A 21,693-nucleotide genomic window follows, 5' to 3' on the forward strand; every position below is an offset into this window, starting at 1 on the left:
CTGCAACAATATTGCCGCTTTTGCTGAGTTAAGTCTGGTACACACAGTGCCAAACTCACTGGCCAATTTTTTTGAACTGCTGTGATAGACCAGTGGCCACCCAATACCACATATTGAAGTGGGGTGTTATTTAACAGTATCATTTTCTAAGAGTGTATTTTAGTCCTGCAAAAATTTGGCCTCTTGCTGTGTAAACTGTGGTTCACACAGTGACAACAGTTACTGGCCAATTATTTGTAGAACTGGTGTAATAAACCTGTGGCCCCCCAATACCACAGATTGAAGTGGGGTGTTATTTAACAGTATAATTTTCTAAGAGTGAACCTTTACAAGTGTATTTGTGTCCTGCAACAATATTGCCTCTTTTGCTGTGTTAAGTCTAGTACACACAGTGCCAAACTCCCTGGCCAATTTTTTGAACAACTGGTGTGATAAACCAGTGGCCCCCCCAATACCACATATTGAGGTGGGGTGTTATCTGAGTAAACTTTACAAGTGTATTTGTGTCCTGCAACAATATTGCCTCTTTTGCTGCATTAACTCTGATACACACAGTGCCAAACTCCCTGGAAAATTTTTTGAACAACTGGTGTGATAGACCAGTGGCCCCCAATACCACATATTAAAGTGGGGTGTTATTTAACAGTATAATTTTCTAAGATTATATTTTAGTCCTGCAAAAATGTGGCCAATTTTGCTGTGTTAACTGCTACACACAGTGACAACAGTTACTGGCCAATTATTTGTAGAACTGGTGTTATAAACCTGTGGCCCCAATACCACAGATTGAAGTGAGGTGTTATTTAACAGTATACTTTTCAAAGATTATATTTTAGTCCTGCAAAAATGTGTCCCCTTTTGCTGTGTTAACTGTGCTACACACAGTGACAACAGTTACTGGTCAATTATTTGTAGAACTGGCGAACTGACGGACCGGCAGATAGGGAGGAGAGGCAGGCAGAACTTGCATTACACAAGAGGTACAAAGCAGACTGCAAATGTATCAGGAACGAGCCATCAACCATGTACTGTCACATCTGGCGCTCCCAGGATGCCGTCATATGGCTCCGCAGGGTGGGCTTTTTTTAATGTGTCCGTTGCTGGCAACAGTGTTGCCATCTGCAGCCTTTGCAGTCAACGCCCAACACTCACCTAGGGACAACCGCCTTAAGAAGGCACCTGAAATCCCATCACCGAGCCCAGTGGGAGCAACACCGTCAGAACCCACAAAGCCACACTCCAGGCTCTCACCGTCCAGCCTCTTCTCCTTCTCCTATTCTCCTGTCGCCTCACAGTTGTCCAACACTCCACCTTCCATGATGCCGTCGTCACATTGTTCTGGAAAAAGGCAGGCTTCAATGGCTCAAATGTTGGAGCGTAAAAAAAGGTGTCCGTCAGGTGTCCGACTACATCGGGTTAACGGCCGATGTAGACGCTCTGAGGAGTGATGAACCCCTGGACTACTGGGTGGGCAGGCTTGACCTCTGGCCAGAGCTTGCACAATTTGCAATGGAACTGTTGGCTTGCCCCAATCCAGTGTCCTGTCCGCAAGGACGTTCAGCACAGCAGGGGGGATCATGACCGATAAGCGCACTCGCCTAACTCATGACAGTGTAGACTACCTCACATTTATAAAAATGAATGAGGCATGGATATCTGAGGAATTCAACACATGTGACCAGTACACCATGTTTCATTGAAATTCCTCATGACAGGCCACAAATATCTGCCAGACCGCCATCCACCCACAACAATTCCTGGTCCTTGTCTTCGCTAAATATAGTGGCATAAAAGGCATTTCATGTCCATTGAATGGCTAATTATTGGGGCCTATACAGGCTGACACTTACTTATGTATACTGTGAATGCCTAATGTACCTCTACCCATCAAATACACTACGTTCTTTGCTGTCAGGTAAACCCATGTGGGCAAATTTTTGGGGCATATACAGGCCAACACTTACTTCTGTATACTGTGAATGCCTTATGTACCTCTAGCCATCAAATACACTATGTTCTTTGCTGTCAGTTAAACCCATGTGGGCAAATTTTTGGGGCCTATACAGGCCGACACTTACTTCTGTATCCTGTGTGAATGCCTTATGTACCTCTAGCCATCAAATACACAACGTTCTTTGCTGTCAGTTTAACCCATGTGAGCTAATTTCTGGAGCCTACACAGGCCGACACTTACTTCTGTATACTGCGAATGCCTAATGTACCTCTAGCCATCAAATGCACTACGTTCTTTGCTGTCAGTTAAACCCATGTGGGCAATTTTTTGCAGCCTATACAGGCCAACACTTACTTCTGTATACTGTGAATGCCTAATGTACCTCTAGCCATGAAATATAGTACGTTCTTTGCTGTCAGTTAAACCCATATGAGCTAATCTTTCCAGCCTATACAGGCCGACACTTACTTCTGTATACTGTGAATGCCTAATGTACCTTCAGCCACAGAATACAACGTTCTTAGCTGTCAGGTAAACCCATGCAGGCTAATTTTTGGGGCCTGGAATGGCCGACACTTACTTCTGTATCCTGTGAATACCTAATGTACCTTCAGCCACTGAATACAACGTTCTTAGCTGTCAGATAAATCCATGTGGGCTAATTTTTGGGGCCAATACTGGCCGACACTTACTTTTGTATCCTGTGAATGCCTAATGTACCTTCAGCCACAGAATACAACGTTCTTAGCTGTCAGGTAAATGCATGTGGGCTAATTTTTGGGGCCTGGAATGGTCGACACTTACTTCTTTATCCTGTGAATGCCTAATTTTTCAGACTGGAATTGAAAACCAATGGGTCTGTAAAGGTTCTGCCAAATTGTGGAATGGATGTGGACCCATTTTACAGATGTGTGCATGGACCCTATATGTATTAGACATGTATTTACCGGCTGCTGTCAGTTCTGGCTGATTTATGAAAAAAAAAAAAATTTTTGCTGTAAAAATAAAAATAAATACATTTAGGGCAAATTTTTCAATTGCAATTCTTCTGTTATGACATTGTCCATGTGCTGGGACTACTTTTGCACAGCTAGTATGTCTTTTGTGGCTGCAAATGTGACCTAAAGGTTTTTAATGTTCACCCCCAAGTCAATGGGGCCCGCCCCGAACTTGCGGTTCGCGGACTTTTGAGAAAATTTGCGGCTGATGTGCGTGAACCGCCCAGGCCGATGTTCGTCCATCTCTAGCCAAGATCATACGGTGGTTTAACAGGACAGGTTCCCCTCAGAACAGGCATTGGCATGGTTGATCAGAGCAGTTGAGTACACATGCTCAGTGTCATATCCAGAGGTTGTCTTTGGTAAATAGATGTATGAGTGCTGCCAGCATTGCTGCAGAGGTTGAAGGTGTGGGAAGACAGTCTGTCGGTGCTCAGACCATATGCCGCACACTGCATCAAATTGGTCTGCATGGCTGTCGTCCCTAAAGATGTGATGCACAAGAAAGCCCGCAAACAGTTTGCTGAACACAAGAAGACTATGGAAATGGATTACTGGAACCATGTCCTGTGGTCTGATGAGACCAAGATAAACTTATTTGGTTCAGATGGTGTCAAGCATGTGTGGCGGCAACCAGGTGAGGAGTACAAAGACAAGCGTGCCTTGCCTACAGTCAAGCATGGTGATGGGAGTGTCATGGTCTGAGGCTGCATAAGTGCTGCAGACACTGGGGAGCTTCAGTTCATTGAGGGACCCATGAATGCCAACATGTACTGTGACATACTGAAGCAAAGCATGATCCCTTCCCTTCAGAGACTAGGCTGCAGGGCAGTATTCCAACATGTTAACGACCCAAAACACAACTGCAAGACAACCACTGCCTTGCTTAAGAAGCTGAGGGTAAAGGTGATGGACTGGTCAAGCATGTGTCTAGACCTTAACCCTATTGAGCATCTATGGGGCATCCTCAAACGGAAGGCGGAGGAGCACAGGGTCTCTAACATCCACCAGCCCTGTGATGATATCATGGAGGAGGGGAAGAGGACTCCAGTGGCAACCTGTGAAGCACTGGTGAACTCCATGCCCAAGAGGGTTAAGGCAGTGCTGGAAAATAATGGTGGCCACACAAAATATTGACACTTTGGGCCCAATTTGGACATGTTCATTTAGGGGTGTACTCACTTTTTCTGCCAGCGGTTCAGACATTAATGGCTGTGTGTTGAGTTATTTTGAGGGGCCAGCAAACATACACTGTTATACAAGCTTTACACTCACTACTTTACATTGTAGCAAAGTGTAATTTCTTCAGTGTTGTCACATAAAAAGTTAAAATAAAATATTTACAAAAATGTGAGGGTTGTACTAACTTTAGAGAGATACTGTTGATAGATAGATAGATAGATAGATAGATAGATAGATAGATAGATAGATAGATAGATAGATAGATAGATAGATAGATAGATAGATAGATAGATAGATAGATAGATAGATAGAGAGATAGAGAGATAGACCTAAGGTTGATCTATTTATCTGTCATCTCGTCTTATGTGTCAATATCTCATGATTTACATGTGGCTTACACAGGTTTAATTCATGGTTACAATATTAATGTCAGTCTAATATAAAGTATATAAAGTTCTAAACTAACAGGACTAACCGTTATTGCTTTGAGCAGAAACCATACAGAGGATCCACAAGAAGGTGGCAGTGTGTAGAAATGTAATTCTCATGATTCAAAAGGGTCTACAGAAAGTCACCTAAAGAAAAATGTAAAGAAAACAAACAAATGATAATCCTTCTACAATAAAATATTGGGTATAGAATAAAACTGATGTTGACAGTATTTGCTGTTTGATTTTGAATTCTCAGGTTTGTGTAGACCTAACCATTAATACGTAATCAATACTTACTTGCTGACCAGTGTTGTATCTGTTGGTCTTCAAGCAGTTATACCGGAATGATGCCTGCAGCTGGCTAACTATCTGCTGGATTGCTTTTACAAGCAGTGGGATGGGACATTCCTCCTTCCTGCCACCTTCAACGGCTCTCTCAGGCTCTCCTGTACCACCAGAAGACCTGTGCGACCAGTTAGAATTTCCGCTGGCTGGCAGGACAGCTGAACCAAGCTGTCCCTTTGTGAGAGTAGATAGGAAGAGCTGACAGAGTTGTATGGCCATATTGGGTCAATGATCTCACCATCATCCTCGCCCCTTTGTTACACACGGCTAATGGACCGGGAATTTCCCAGGCACAGCAGATTGGGCCAGGGGCCTACTGTCATGTGACAAGTTACAGTACATAGTTACATAGTTAATCAGGTTGAAAAAAGACACAAGTCCATCTGGCTCAACCAATAAAAAACAAAGAAAAAAAAAAACAATAATGAAAACCCAACCATACAATCCCATATACACAATCCTATACCCGCAGTTGATCCAGAGGAAGGCGAAAAAACCCCAGCAAAGCATGATCCAATTTGCTACAGCAGGGGAAAAAAAAATCCTTCCTGATCCCCTGAGAGGCAATCAGATATTCCCTGGATCAACTTTACCTTTAAATATTAGTACACAGTTATATTATGTACACCAGGAAAGAATCCAGGTCTTTTTTTAAGCAATCTAGTGAGCTAGCCAGAACCACCTCTGGAGGGAGTCTATTCCACATTTTCACAGCTCTTACGGTCAAGAAACCTTTCCGTATTTGGAGATAAAATCTGTTTTCCTCTAGACGTAAAGTGTGCCCCTTGTCCTCTGTGTTGACCTTAAAGTGAACAACTCAACACCAAGTTCACTATAAGGAGCCCTTATGTATTTATACATGATGATCATATCCCCCTTAATCTCCTCTACTCATCTTTTCTTATAGCTGAGCTCCTCCATGCCTCTTATCAGTTTGGTTGCCCTTCTCTGCACTTTCTCCAGTTCCCCAATATCCTTTTTAAGAACTGATGCCCAAAACTGAACTGCATATTCCAGATAAGATCTTACAAATGATTTGTACAGGGGCAAAATTATAACTCTCTCTCTGGAGTCCATGCCTCTGTTAATACAAGAAAGGACTTTGCTTGCTTTGGAAACCGCAGCTTGGCATTGCATGCTATTAAGCTTAGAATCTACCAGAACACCCAGATCCTTCTCCGCTATGGATTTCCCCAGTTCTACTTCACCTAGTATGTATGATGCATGCATATTCTTAGCCCCTAAGTGCATAACTTTATATTTATCAACATTAAACCTCATTTGCCACATAGTTGCCTAATGAAACAGTGCATTGAGGTCAGCTTGTAAGTTGGAGACATCCTGTAAAGAAGTTATTCCACTGCAAAGCTTGGTGTCATCTGCAAAGACTGAAATGGTACTTTTAATCCCAGACCCTATATCATTTATAAAGATATTAAAAAGTAAGGGTCCCAACACTGAACCTTGGGGTATACCAATAATAACCTTAGACCATTCAGAGTAAGAATCATTAACCACTACTCTCTGAATTCTATCTTTTAGCCAATTTTCTATCCATTTACAAACTGATCTTTCCAAGACTGTAGACTTTACCTTACACATTAGCTGTGTGTGGGGAACTGTGTCAAACGCTTTTGCAAAATCCAAGTATACCACATCCACAGCCACCCCTCTGTCCAAGGTTTTACTTACCTCCTCATAAAAAGATTTTTGGTTCAGGTTTGTTTGACAACTTTTGTCTTTCATGAATCCATGCTGTCTGTTGCTTAACCACTTGATGACTACCCGCCGCAGATTTACTGTGGCAGGCAGCCGCTGCTGGGCAAATTGATGTAGCTCTACGTCGCTAGTTCCAGGGGCTCTGGGGCGCGCTCCCGTGCTCCCCCGACCCCGCCGATGGTCTGATTCAATTCAGAACCGATCAGTCATCAGGTCCAGGCCAATGATTTTTGGCCTGGACCTGCTGATTGGTCCTGACCAATCACAGACCTAGCTGTGCCTGTGTAATATAAACACAGGCACAGGAATGACCCTCTCTTCCCTCCCCAAATCCTTTTTTGATTTCAACGTGAGAGAAGAGAGAATAAAACTGTGAGTACTGTACCAAGCACACTTCCACAGACGTAGATAGGCACATTTAACCCCCGATCACCCCCCCAGTTAACCCCTACACCCTCTGTCACATTGCACAATATACACAGTATATAGTGGTTTTCTATATTACTGTAATAGTGTGACTTTTGACTTTGTTTAGCGCTAGCGACCATTACTTTTAGGCTTAGGATACCCACCTCCCCCTAATAAAGATTTAACCCCCTAATCCCCCCCTGATCACCCCCAGTTAACCCCTTCACCCCTGTCACATTGCACACTAGATACAGGTACTGTATATAGCGGTTTTCTGTGTATCTGTAATAGTGTGATTGTGACTTCAGTTAGCGCTAGCGAGTAAGTTTCTGTCCCAAGTAGGTTTAGGGTACCTGCCATCCCCCCAAATAAAGATTTAACTCCCTGATCACCCCCAGTTAACCCCTTCTTTGCCCTGTCACAGTGCCACTTTTATAGTGTACAGTTTTTTTCTGACCAGTGGCGGCTGGTGATCAAAATTTTTGGGGGGACGCAAAAAGAAAAATGTAATAGGTATTGCTTCACGGCAAAAAACGCGGTAAAAAAATTGCGTGACTTTGAGGTCATGGTACAGGCATGGCACAGGTGATTGTACAGGCATGGCACATGTGATGGTATAGGCATGGCACAGGTGATGGTACAGGCATGGCACAGGTGATGGTACAGGCATGGCACAGGTGATGTTATAGGCATGGCACAGGCATGGCACAGGTGTGGGTATAGGCATGGCACAGGTGATGGTACAGGCATGGCACAGGTGATGGTATAGGCATGGCACAGGTGATGGTATAGGCATGGTACAGGCATGGCACAAGTGATGGTACAGGCATGATACAGGTGATGGTATAGGCATGGCACAGGTAATGGTATAGGCATGGCACAGGTGATGGTACATGCATGGCACAGGTGATGGTATAGGCATGGTACAAACATGGCACAGGTGAGGGTATAGGCAAGGCACAGGTGATGGTACAGGCATGGCACAGGTGATGGTACAGGCATGGCACAGGTGATGGTATAGGCATGGTACAGGCATGGCACAGGTGAGGGTATAGACATGGCACAGGTGATGGTATAGGTATGGCACAGGTGATGGTATAGGCATGGTACAGGCATGGCACAGGTGAGGGTACAGGCATGGCACAGATGAGGGTATAGGCATGGCACAGGTGATGGTTTAGGCATGGCACAGGTGATGGTTTAGGCATGGCACAGGTGATGGTACAGGCATGGCATAGGTGATGGTATAGGCATGGCACAGGTGATGGTATAGGCATGGTACAGGCATGGCACAGGTGAGGGTATAGGCATGGCACAGGTGATGGTATAGGCATGGCACATGTGATGGTTTAGGCATGGCACAGGTGATGTTTTAGGCATGGCACAGGTGATGGTACAGGCATGGCACAGGTCGGCTTCAATCACTTACCTGCTCTCCTGGGCTGCCTGGGAGACGTCCACGGCGCTGCTCCTCTCCTCTCCTCTCGTCCTCTTCTTCTGACAGCGGCGGGATTCCGGGAACTGTCCACGGCGCTGCTCCTCTCGTCCTCTTCTGTCTTCTTTGACGGCGGCTCTCTCGATCTTCCGATTGGTCCGACGGGAAGGAGATCGGGCGGTGACGGTGCGAGACTGATGCACGCCCCGGCACCGCCCCCATTGTGACGTCAGCGGGGTCAGCAATTGGATGTCCTGGATGATGATTGGTCCAGGCTGGAGAATAAAACTGTGAGTACTGTACCAAGCACACTTCCACAGACGTAGATAGGCACATTTAACCCCCGATCACCCCCCCAGTTAACCCCTACACCCTCTGTCACATTGCACACTATACACAGTATATAGTGGTTTTCTATATTACTGTAATAGTGTGACTTGTGACTTTGTTTAGCGCTAGCGACCATTACTTTAAGGCTTAGGATACTCACCTCCCCCTAATAAAGATTTAACCCCCTAATCCCCCCCTGATCTCCCCCAGCTAACCCCTTCACCCCTGTCACATTGCACACTAGATACAGGTACTGTATATAGCGGTTTTCTGTGTATCTGTAATAGTGTGATTGTGACTTCAGTTAGCGCTAGCGAGTACGTTTCTGTCGCAAGTAGGTATGGGGTACCCGCCATCCCCCCAAATAAAGATTTAACTCCCTGATCACCCCAGTTAACCCCTTCTTTGCCCTGTCACAGTGTCACTTTTATAGTGTACAGTTTTTTTCTGACCAGTGGCGGCTGGTGATCAAAATTTTTGGGGGGACGCAAAAAGAAAAATGTAATAGGTATTGCTTCACGGCAAAAAACGCGGTAAAAAAAATTGCGTGACTTTGAGGTCATGGTACAGGCATGGCACAGGTGATGGTACAGGCATGGCACATGTGATGGTATAGGCATGGCACAGGTGATGGTACAGGCATGGCACAGGTGATGGTACAGGCATGGCACAGGTGATGTTATAGGCATGGCACAGGCATGGCACAGGTGTGGGTATAGGCATGGCACAGGTGATGGTACAGGCATAGCACAGGTGATGGTATAGGCATGGCACATGTGTTGGTATAGGCATGGTACAGGCATGGCACAAGTGATGGTACAGGCATGACACAGGTGATGGTATAGGCATGGCACAGGTAATGGTATAGGCATGGCACAGGTGATGGTACATGCATGGCACAGGTGATGGTATAGGCATGGTACAGGCATGGCACAGGTGAGGGTATAGGCATGGCACAAGTGATGGTACAGGCATGGCACAGGTGATGGTACAGGCATGGCACAGGTGATGGTATAGGCATGGTACAGGCATGGCACAGGTGAGGGTATAGACATGGCACAGGTGATGGTATAGGCATGGCACAGGTGATGGTATAAGCATGGTACAGGCATGGCACATGTGAGGGTATAGGCATGGCACAGATGAGGGTATAGGCATGGCACAGGTGATGGTTTAGGCATGGCACAGGTGATGGTTTAGGCATGGCACAGGTGATGGTATAGGCATGGTACAGGCATGGCACAGGTGAGGGTATAGGCATGGCACAGGTGATGGTATAGGCATGGCGCAGGTGATGGTTTAGGCATGGCACAGGTGATGTTTTAGGCATGGCACAGGTGATGGTACAGGCATGGCACAGGTCGGCTTCAATCACTTACCTGCTCTCCTGGGCTGCCTGGGAGACGTCCACGGCGCTGCTCCTCTCCTCTCGTCCTCTTCTTCTGACAGCGGCGGGATTCCGGGAACTGTCCAGGGCGCTGCTCCTCTCGTCCTCTTCTGTCTTCTTTGACGGCGGCTCTCTCGATCTTCCGATTGGTCCGACGGGAAGGAGATCGGGCGGTGACGGTGCGTGACTGACGCACGCCCCGGCACCGCCCCCATTGTGACGTCAGCGGGGTCAGCAATTGGATGTCCTGGATGATGATTGGTCCAGGCTGGAGACTGGACCAATCACCGCCAGGATATCACGAAAGTGGGGGTGTCCTATTGCTATGACCTGCGCCCAGGTTACGACCCAGAAGGCAGCCAAACGGCGCCTCTGCTGGGTCGTAAACCCCACCCCCCATAGCCACAACATAGACCGGCGACTGGGAATTTTTTTTTTTTTTTAACTTTATTATTCTTTTTTGTAATCTTTTTTTTCCTTTCTTTTTTCTATGGGGGGGGGGGCGGCGCCCTGGCGCCCTGGCACCCCCTAACCACAGGCCGCCACTGTTTCTGACCACTATTAGTGTCACAGGTGACATTAGTTAGCGTTAATGCTAGTTAGTGTCAGTCTAGTACAGCACAGATCCCCACCACATAGTTAGAAATATTAGATAACCCCTTGATTACCAGTAATACACAGATACACACACCAAACACCTCCATTACTAGTATAGTATCTGAACGGATCAATATCTTTGATCCGATCAGAACTCTACTAGCGTCCCCAATAGTTTAGGGTTCCCAAAATGCAGCATTAGCAGGATTGATCATGACACCTGCCAGCACCTGCGTTTAGCCCCTTCGCCCAGCCCACCCAGGCAAGTGCAGTAATCAATAGATTATTGTCACTTCCAATAAACACATCACACAAAACTGCCGCGTTACTAGAGTCAGGCCTGATCCCTGCTGGCACTAGCAGTTTTTTGTAGCATTTGAAATAGTCCTCGACAACCAGGTGCTTTTTTACCTGTGAGTCGCACTACTGTACCTGTAAATTTAGTGGCTAAAATATCCAAACGGTGGTACAGTAGTGAAGAGGCCTACAGCATACTGACTATGTCAGATGATTGCGATGGGGAAGCCTCACTGGCAGAATCAGGGTCAGTATACGAGCCTGTAGACAGCAGTGGCAGATAGCTCAGATGACGGAGGGATCCCTGCTAAGGTCAGATGTACCCGACCCCGTTCCCAGGGTGCTCGTATGGAGCAGAGAGCCAGTACTAGTGCCGATCAAACTTCTGGTGAACTGGCAACCACCAGCGGCCTAGTACATCCTGGTCCTAGACATACCAGTACTGCAGTAAGACTTGGTGACGTGGCGAGTCCCATAAGTGCAGTTGAAGCTGGTGCAGTGGCTAGCACAAGTAGTGCCCCACAGCCACCAAGAATTAGAAGACAGGCCGTAGAGCCCATAGTGCCATTCCTGAAGCACTGGCATATCCTAATTGGCAGCCCACAGATTCTACAGCGCCAGTACTTTCCCCATTCACTGCCCAACCCAGAATTCACGTGGCAATTTATATGCTGGTCAATTCATCGCCGCCAATCCAAATTTGTCCCTTGCCAGACCATTTGGCTGGAAACCTATAACGGTTTCCAAGTTTAAGACTTTTCTGGGCCTTTCCCTAAACATGGGTATAACTAAAATGAGTGAGTTGCGGTTATATTGGTCCACTAACCTAATTCACCATATACCCGTGTTCTCTGCTTCTATGGCCAGGGTGAGATACGAGCAAATTCTGCGGTTTATGCACTTCAGTGATGATGAACTCTGTTGTACTCGGGGAGACCCTGGATATGACCGCCTCCACAAAATCCAGCCCCTCTTAAACCACTTCAATCAGCGGTTTGCAGCCTTGTTTACCCCCCAAGTTGTCTGCATTGATGAATCCCTGATTAAGTTTACTGGCTGCCTTGCTATCAGGTAGTATCCCCCCAGCACGCGTGCCAGATATGGGGTCAAGCTGTATAAGCTGTGTGACAGGGCCACAGGTTATACAGTTAGTTTCCATGTTTACTAGGGTAAAGATAGTACTGTGGAGCCCCCCAACTGCCCAGCCTACATAGGGAGCAGCGGCAAGATAGTTTGGAACTTGGTGTCGCCCTTATTCAGAAAGGGGTACCATTTGTACGTGGACAATTTTTATTCAAGCGTGCCACTTTTTAGTCACCTGCTCGAATTACAAATTGGCGCATGTGGCACCATGTGACCTCATCGCCCGGGCTTCCCCCAATGGCTTGTAGATTCCCAACTTAGTCGGGGAGTGAGAGCCTGCTTGAAAACTGACAAATTGCTTGCAGTGAAGTGGAGGGATACACAGAATGTTTTCGTTCTGTCCTCCATTAACACAGACATGATGGTCCTAATTCATACGGCAACTGGTGTTTTGGAGAAGCCCCTCTGCGTCCACGACTACAACCTAAATGTGCGAGTGGTAGACCTCAACGACCAGCTTTTGGTGCCTACTTAGTTGCCTGTAAAGCCAGACACTGTTACAAAAAAGTGTCTGTTTATTTATTCCAATTGGCTTTGCTGAACGCTTTTGTGCTATACAAAGCGTCAGGACGAACTGGATCCTTCCTAGAATTCCAGGAAGAGATCATCAGTGCCTACCTCTATGCAGGAGGTGCTCCTGCCCCACTTTCCCTACCAGATGCAGTGAGCTGGCTGCATGAGAGGCATTTTCCACATTTCCTCCCGAGTACCCCTACCAAAAGAAACCCCCAAAGAAGATGTCATGTCTGTAGTAAGCGCGGATTTAGGCATGATACCCGCACTTATTGTCCCTTTTGTCCTGACCAACCTGGTCTCTGCATCGGGTAATGTTTCGAACGCTACCACACACTAGTGGAGTATTACCGTAGGGTACAGTACGGCACAGTCTAGGGCACACTTACACAGGGTTTTGAAAGATGTTCGAAGGCTATCATCATTTTGAGAGACCCTAAGCTGGAATGTTAAGTTGCGTTGAAGAAAAAGAAAGTGTAAAAAAGAAGTTACAAAAAAAATATAAAATAAAAAAGCCAAAAATAGTTGTCGTTTTAGTTATTTTTCTGTTCTTACTCTGCTCTTCTACTTCTACTCTTTCTACTTTTATTGTACTTTGTTACTGTTTTTCATTGGTAACCATTTTTTACTTTTCAGGTACCAATGTAATGTTTTATTTAAATTCTATTGTTAACCAGTTTGCCTTCCAGGTACACTCATCAGCTGCCACACTGATTTTATATATTCTGACACAAACAGCATTTGCACTCAGCATATATGGAAATCTCTGATGGCAGCGCTGTAGGAGGTGATTTCACCACCACAGTTAAAAAAAAAATAGGTATACATGGCGTTTTTCATGTATACCCATCACTAGAAAGTGGGTTGGATGTTTTGGGCGGTCTAATGATGGGTATACTACACATTTTCTGGTGGAGATTTCTTCATCCACATCGATTGATGTGGATAAAGGAATCTGTTAGGTTCACTTTTTTTTTCGTTCAGCCCACAGGCTGCTTGAAAAAAAAAAACTACAATATATGCCAAACAAGGGCCAGCAATGTACTGGTATGTTGCTGGACTTTGAGTGGTCATACCAGGATGATGCCTGCAGATTTAGGCTTTATCTTGGTATCGTTTTTTACAGCCAGCGGTCAGCTTACATGTAAAAGCAATCCTAGCAGATAATTAGCCGCTAGACTGCTTTTACAAGCAGTGGGAGGGGACTACCCCCCTCCCGCCACCTTCCGCGTTTTTTCTCGGGCTCTTCTGTCCCACCAGTTAACCCGGGAGTGCAGCCGGTGGTTCCATTATCTGACCATAGAGCTGATTGGAGACGAAAATGGCTCCAATCCTCTCTATGGCCTAAGATACCGGAAGCTACGAGCATTTCATGACTTCTGTTTCGCCAGAAATAAACTGCGCCATTGGGAAATTGGGAAAGCATCTGATCACAACAATCAATAGAGGAGAGATCTATAGTCTAAAAGACCCCAATTTTCTTAAAAAAGAGATACCTGTCACTACAGATTGCTATCATAGGGGGTATTTAAATTCACTGTGATAACAATAAAAATTATTAAAAAAAAAAAAAAAAAATGAAAGGAAAGGTGTCGAAATAACATAAAAAAAAGCAAAATAAATGAAAAAAAAAAAGCAAGCCCCCCTGTCCCCCTGAGCTTGCGCGCAAAGGCACAAGCAAGCATTGGTCTAGTGTCATATGTAATGGCAGCATGCATGTGAGGTAGCGCAGCGAATGCCAGGCCAAGGGCAGTTATTCTTTCAGTAAACCACCTCTGTAAGTCCAAAGTGGTAACCTGTAAAGACTTTTAAAGGCTTTTAAAAATGTACGTAGTTTGTTGCCATTGCACAGGCGAGCGCAATTTTAAAGCATGTCATGTTTGCTATCTATGTACTCAGGATAATATCAACCTTTAAATTTTACCTAATAATTAGGAAATACACAGTATAGTGTATTAGTGCATTACATTTAAAAAAAAAATATTTTTTTCGCAGAAATTGCGTTTGGAAAATCTGTGCGCAAATACCGTGTGAAAAAAATTGAAACATCCACCATTTTGTTCTGTCGGGCCTCTACTTTAAAAAAATATATAATGTTTGGGATTTCAAAGTAATTTTCAAGTAAAAAAATAATATTTTTTCATGTAAACAAAGTGGTTAAAAGAGTGGGTGAAGTGTGGCTAAGATTGAGCATAAAATGCCAGGACAGTTTAAACACCCCCCAAATTACCCAGTTTTGGAAAGTAGACACCCAAAGCTATTTTCTGAGAGGCATATTGAGTCCATGGAGTATTTTATATTTTGCCCTAAGTTTCGGGAAGGTGACAACTTGTTTTTTTCTTGTTTTTTTTTTTAACACAAAGTTGTCACTAAATTATTTATTGCTCACACATGCCATGGGTATATGTGAAATGGCACCCCAAAATACATTCTGATGCTTCTCCTGAGGGATACCACATGTGTGAGACTTTTTGGAAGTCTAGCTGTGTACAGAACGCCGAAAACCAATCACCACCTTCAGGTTTTCTAATGGCGTAAATTGCTTATTTTACTTCCTCACTACCTGTCACAGTTTCGGAGGCTCTGAAATTTAAAGATAGCACAAACCCCCCCAAAATGACCCCATTTTGAAAAGTAGACACTCCAAGCTATTTGCTGAGAGGCATGGTGAGTCCGTGGAATATTTTATATTTTGCCAGAAGTTTTGGGAAATTATTTTTTTATTTTATTATTTTTTTTTACACAAAGTTGTCACTAAGTGATATATTGCTCACACATGCCATGAATATATTTGAAATGACTCCCCAAAATACATTCTGATGCTTCTCCTGAGTATGGGAATACCCCATGTGTGAGACTTTTTGGCAGTCTAGCCACGTACAGAACCCCAAAAACTAATCACCGCCTTCAGGCTTTCTAAGGGCGTAAATTGTTGATTTCACTCCTCACTACCTGTCACAGTTTTGAAGGCCATGAAATGCCAAGATAGCACAAAATCCCACCAAATGACCCCTTTTAGAAACATAGACACCCCAGGGAATTTGCTAAGATGCATGGTGAGAATTTTGCAATTCTCATTTATTTTGGAAAATTAAGAAAAAAAAAGGAAAATGCAAAACACTCAACATGCCTCTCAGCAAATAGCTTAGGGTGTCTACTTTCCAAAAAGGGGTTATTTGGGGGGGGGGGGGTTGTTCTGTATTGGCATTTCATGGCCTCTGAAACTGTGATAGGTAGTGAGGAGTGAAATCAACAATTTAGTCACTTGGAGGCCTGAAGGCGGTGATTGGATTTCGGGGTCCTGTATGCGGCTAGACTGCCAAAATGTCTCACACATGGGGTATCCCCATACTCAGTAGAAGCAGCAGAATGTATTTTGGGGTGTCATTTCACATATACCCATGGCATGTGTGAGCAATATATATTTTAGTTCAACTTTGTGTAAAAAAATTAAAAATAAATAATTTTCCAAAACTTGTGGCAAAATATAAAATATTCAATGAACTCACCATGCCTCTCAACAAATAGCTTGGGGTGTCTACTTTGCAAAATTGGGTCATTTGGGTGGGGGTTTGTGCTATCATTGTGCTATGATAGGCAGTGAGAAAGTGCAATGAGAAATGTACTCTCTTTGAAATTCTGATGGTGGTGATTGGTTTTCGGGGTCTTGTACACAGCTAGGCTCCCAAAAAGTCTCACACATGTGGTATCCCTGTACTCAGGAGAAGCAGCAGAACATATTTTGAGGTGTAATTACACATATACTAATGGCATGCGAGAGCAATATATCATTTCAATGACAACCTTTTTGTAATTTTTTCAGTCATTTTTCAATCACCTGTGACAAAAAAAAAATAAATTCAATGAGCTCTACATGCCGCTCAGGACATTCCGTAGGAAGTCTTCTTTCCAAAAAGTGGTAATTTGGGGGGGTTTGTACTGCCCTGCCATTTTAGCACTTCAAGAATTGAGATAGGCAGTCAGAAAGTAAAAGCTTTCCAGTATTTACACCGTAGTTGGTAGACGCTATAACTTTTGCGCAAACCAATAAAAATAAGCTTATTGAGATTTTTTTAGTCAAAGACATGTAGCTAAATACATTTTGGCCTAAATATATGACAAAAATTTAATATATTGGATATTTTTTAACCTCCTAGGCGGTAATCCCGAGCGTGACTCGGGGTTGATTTTTCATTGCAGGATCGGTAACCCCAAGTCACGCTCGGGGTGGATTGCAGAGAGCGCAGCGGTGTTCTCTTACCTTGTCCTGGCGATCCAGCGATGATCTCTCATTGCTGAGATCGCCAGCCGAGAGTCCCGCCGCTCCTCCGTCCCTCCGTCGGTCTGATCACTTCCTAGTTCCGTTCCCTGCAGCAGCAATGCTGCATGGAAGCGGAACTAGGGAGGGAAATTCAAAAAAAAAAAAAAAACGTTGCACAAAACACAAAACACATTTTATATATATATATATATATATATATATATATATATATATATGTATATATATATGTATATATATATATATATATATATGCATATATATATATATATGCATATATGCATATATATATATACATATATATATGCGCATATATATATATATATATATATATATATATATACCGGTATATATATATATATATATATATATATATATAAAATTATATTATTGATTCAATTATAATTAATGCGTTATATATTATATATATATATATATATATATATATATATATATATATATATATATATATATATATACACACACATATATCTATATATAATATATAATGCATGAATTATAATCTAATCAATAATATAATTTTATTATATATATTATATATTAAATAATAAAATAATATTATTGATTCGATTATAATTCATGCGTTTGTGTTTCAAATTTATCACATCTGGGATGTCTACTAGAGTCTTATTTTGGTCAGGTTTAAGTCAGTAATTACTAAGAATTGTAGGCCTATAATACATAACGCCAAATTTCCATGAAAAGAATTGTACCGCTTTTGGTATGTAATTCCTGACATAATCATACCGCCAGGGAGGTTAAAAGACAAAGTAGAAAATGTAAATTTAACATCTAGGGGTGATCAAGGGGTTAAAAGTGTGCCTAACAATGTGTAATGTTCTGCAGGGCTGAGAACTGACAGATCGTTCCCTATCAACACTGAGCTCTGGGATGTGAATCTACACAGCCAATTAGTGTGTCCTGGTCATGAATCATTGAGCGGCACTTGCTGACGAGCTCCTGCTATGCACAATCACAGCGTGCACCCTAAGCCCAGAAGCAGGCTGCTATGTATGGGTACTCCGAATTGCCTACAGCGCCAATTTGCCACGTGCTCCATTTAGGAGACATTCACCCTGCATGCAGCCCCTGACGTCACCAGCGCATGCGCTCTGAAGGTCCAGCATACCGTACCGGACCTTCAGAGCTTCTTGCCGGGACCGAGGGTGGCTCATCGTGACTCCAGCCACTCACAGCACTGGAGCCCGGGAACCCAGAAGAAAGGCCCAGGGAAAGATGTCAGCCCTCTCAGAAGGGACTGCGCGCCGCAAAAAGGGCTTGTTATTTTTTTTGTTTGTTTGTTTGTTTATATAAATTTTATTTATTTTTCATCAAATATTTATCACACACATTGTTCAAAAAAAAAAAAAAAAGCATAATAAACATCTTACAATTTTTGCATCTTTAACAATTAACATTCATATCCCCCCATCCCCCAACCCTAGTCCTCTGTCCTCTCCGTACACTTCTCTGCTCTATTTTATTTGTTTTTTTCTCCTTCGTTCCTTTAATTTTCATTTTATTCTCCCACTAATTCCGAAAACTTCTTTTTACCTCTAAAAACCTTCCAGTCTTTCCAGATTTTCTCAAACTTTTCTTTTTTATTTTCTCCCATGTAGTATAATTTCTCTAAATCGACTTTTCTACCTACCTGGTCCCCTACCTTTGGGCTTTCTGGCAACTGCCACCACTTTGGGAATAAATATAGGGCTTTGTTCCAAGGTAAGTATTTTGTAATGTGCTAGTATGCGATGCATACTAGCACATTATGCCATTCTTTTACAGGTTTTTTTTTTATTTTTATTCTGCAGAGGTTTATGGATGGATGGATTGAATCTTGCCTGGTTCAGCAGGGACTGGCCGAAATTCAATACATCTATGGGCAGGCAGGTTCTACTAAAGTTAATTCATCAGTACAACCAGCCTGTTGGGTTTTATTCATAGCCGCCAGCAGTGATCAATGGAGTGCGCACAGGGTGTGCCAGGTGTGCCTGTGCACACTCTAATCACCCCATGTGCATTATTATTATCCAAGGTGGCACCTGGTGGGTGGTTGGGGGTTCCAGTGGCCAGTGTGAATGCCCCTATTATATTAAAGGCTAGGTTCAACCTGTATTTAGGGCGTAACTTAACATGCTCTTAATCAACTGCCTCACGCCACCAGAACCTCCTCCCTGTGACAGCAGGTGGCGTTCATATGTTTTTGAGTTTTTGGGGTGCATACCCTAATGCAATAAGCTGCGCACACCTATAATTAGTTTCCAAATAAAAGATAATCCACATAGGAGTGTAGTATTGTCAGTGGTAACAGGAGTAGGAAGATAAATGTATAAAACACAAAGAGGTTATATGTGTTGATGGCAGTTCATTAGTTGCCAGTGGCCTTCACAGCAAGAAGCACATGAAAGGACAACTCATGTCAAATAAAACCAAAAAAAATCTCAGCTCAACTTACCAGCAGCCAAGCGAATTATCCTGTCTAACAGTATGCATTAAAAACAGGGGTTTATTTTGCACACATTTGCAAATACATGTGTAAGCTGCAGAGCCACTTCATGGCACCCCAGTATTATCTGCAGTCCTAACTCTATACATTTTTGAGAGCCACCATAGTTACATAGTTAGTCAGGTTGAAAAAAGACCAAGTCCATCTAGCTTAACCAATAAAAAAAAACACAACCATACAATTCCATATACACAATCCTGTTGATCCAGAGGAAGGTGAAAAAACCCCAGAAAATCATGATCCAATTTGCTACAGCAGGGGAAAAAATTCCTTCCTGACCCCCCGTAGGGCAATCGGATATTCCGTGGATCAACTTTATCTGTAAATGTTAGCATCCACTTATATTATGTACACCTAGGAAAGAATCCAGGCCTTTTTTTAAAACAATCTACTTAGCTGGCCAAAACCACCTCTGGAGGGAGTCTAGTCCACTTTTTCATGGCTCTTACAGTGAAGAAACCTTTCTGTATTGGAGATGAAATCTATTTTCCTCCAGATGTAAAGAGTGCCCCCTTGTCCTCTGTGATGACCTCAAAGTGAATTACTCAACACCAAGTTCACTATATGGACCCCTTACGTATTTATACATGTTGATTATATCCCCCCTTAATCTCCTATTCTCAATAGAGAATAAATTCAGTTCCTCTAATCTTTTCTCATAGCTGAGCTCCTCCATGCCTCTTATCAGTTTGGTTGCCCTTCTCTGCACTTTCTCCAGTTCCCCGGCATCTATTTTGAGAACTGGTGCCCAAAACTGAACTGCATATTCCAGATGAGGTCTTTCTAATGATTTGTACAGGGGTAAAATGATATCTCTCTCTCTCTCTCTCTGAAATCCATAGTAGGAGGGCTGGGCTGCTTCCATTATTATGCATGTGCTTCTACTATAGTAGCTGGTTGTCATGCTGGAACACAAACGGGCCTTCCCTCTACTGTTCCCACAAGGTTGGAAGCACACAATAACAATATTGATTTATTATGTTTATTTTTTTTCAAGATTTATTATAAAGCCATAAATAAAGCCAACATTCAACATTTTGGGACCACCCAGGACAAAGGAGAACTTTTATGGCCCTGAAATATTGAACATTGCTTCTACTGGTGACATTACAATAAATTCAGATTCAGAAGGAATGTTTAGGTGGGATGTTGATATACAATCCATATATCTATCCATCTCTTCAAATCTCTATTTCCAGAAAAGGTTAATAGATTTTTTGACTTAAAGAGGAAGTAAACCCTCCTCTGTAGCTTGTACCTTTAGGTAAGCCTTACCTATTAGGTACTGTAAATATCTCCTAAACATGTAGCTCTGAAGGAACGGCCGCTCGTGCCGTTCCTTCAGAGCTCCGTGCCGTGACCGTCAGCTCCCGCGCGCGTGCGTGACGTCACCGCGGCTCCGGCCAACCAGATCCTGGAAGACGGGCGACTGGACATGTCGCCCGTCATACAGGTAAGCGGACGGCATGGCGGGGGCTCGTTCTAAGGTAAGTATTGATGCATACTAGCTCATTATGTGTTTCTCTTGCAGGTTGCAAAAAGAAAAAAAAAATTTTTGGGTTTACAACCTCTTTAAAGTGAAGAGAGCCATGCATTTTTGGCAAAAGGATAATCAAGCATTCCTTCTTTTATGCACCAATGGAGAAACAGAATGGCTTTTTTCCCTCCTTAGAATTGTGCTGTATTGTAACCGCTTAACTGCATTGCAGTAGTAAGATGAGTTTGGAACTACAGAAAGCCATTAAAAAGAATCCAGGTAGTGAACATGGTTCAACCAGAGATGACAATATAAAAGGTTAAAAGAAATGCTTGGGAATATAAAAAAACAAACATTTATACTCACCTAGGTGGTTGCACCATCTGTCCCCCGCTGCCTCAACACCAAGAACTGAGTGATCAAAGACCGCTGATCACTTAGTTCTCAGTCTTTATGAAACAGAGAGTGGTAATTGTCAGTCACCAACTCTCTGCTCTGCCCCACCAGCACTCACTGGAGCACTGGCCAGTGGAGGGGACGGAAGGGGCTGGCTCAGGTTCTTATGGAGCAAGCTGTTGGTCCAGGCATCTGGGTGGATGCTGACATTAAAGTCAGGATCTCTCCAGGTTCTGAACCGGCTGTATGACGTCAGCCAACAGCAGGCTTTAGCT

The 21,693-nt window shown here is 43.5% G+C and overlaps 1 protein-coding gene across 1 annotated transcript in view; it reads right to left on the reverse strand.

Annotated features, from left to right (window-relative positions):
• Nucleotides 1-4,682, reverse strand: part of LOC309550340 (fucolectin-like) — a gene marked incomplete at both ends in the record, with an annotated part of 74,195 nt that extends 69,513 nt beyond the window's left edge. The window contains one exon of the mRNA XM_082250737.1: nucleotides 4,610-4,682. Within this exon, the coding sequence (XP_082106863.1) occupies nucleotides 4,610-4,682 (73 nt within the window). The remainder of the gene's footprint in view (nucleotides 1-4,609) is intronic.
• Between the last annotated feature and the right edge of the window lie 17,011 nt (nucleotides 4,683-21,693).

This window comes from Pelophylax lessonae (genome assembly GCF_965119305.1).
Source record: "Pelophylax lessonae genome assembly, chromosome: 3".
Lineage (NCBI taxonomy): Eukaryota > Metazoa > Chordata > Amphibia > Anura > Ranidae > Pelophylax > Pelophylax lessonae.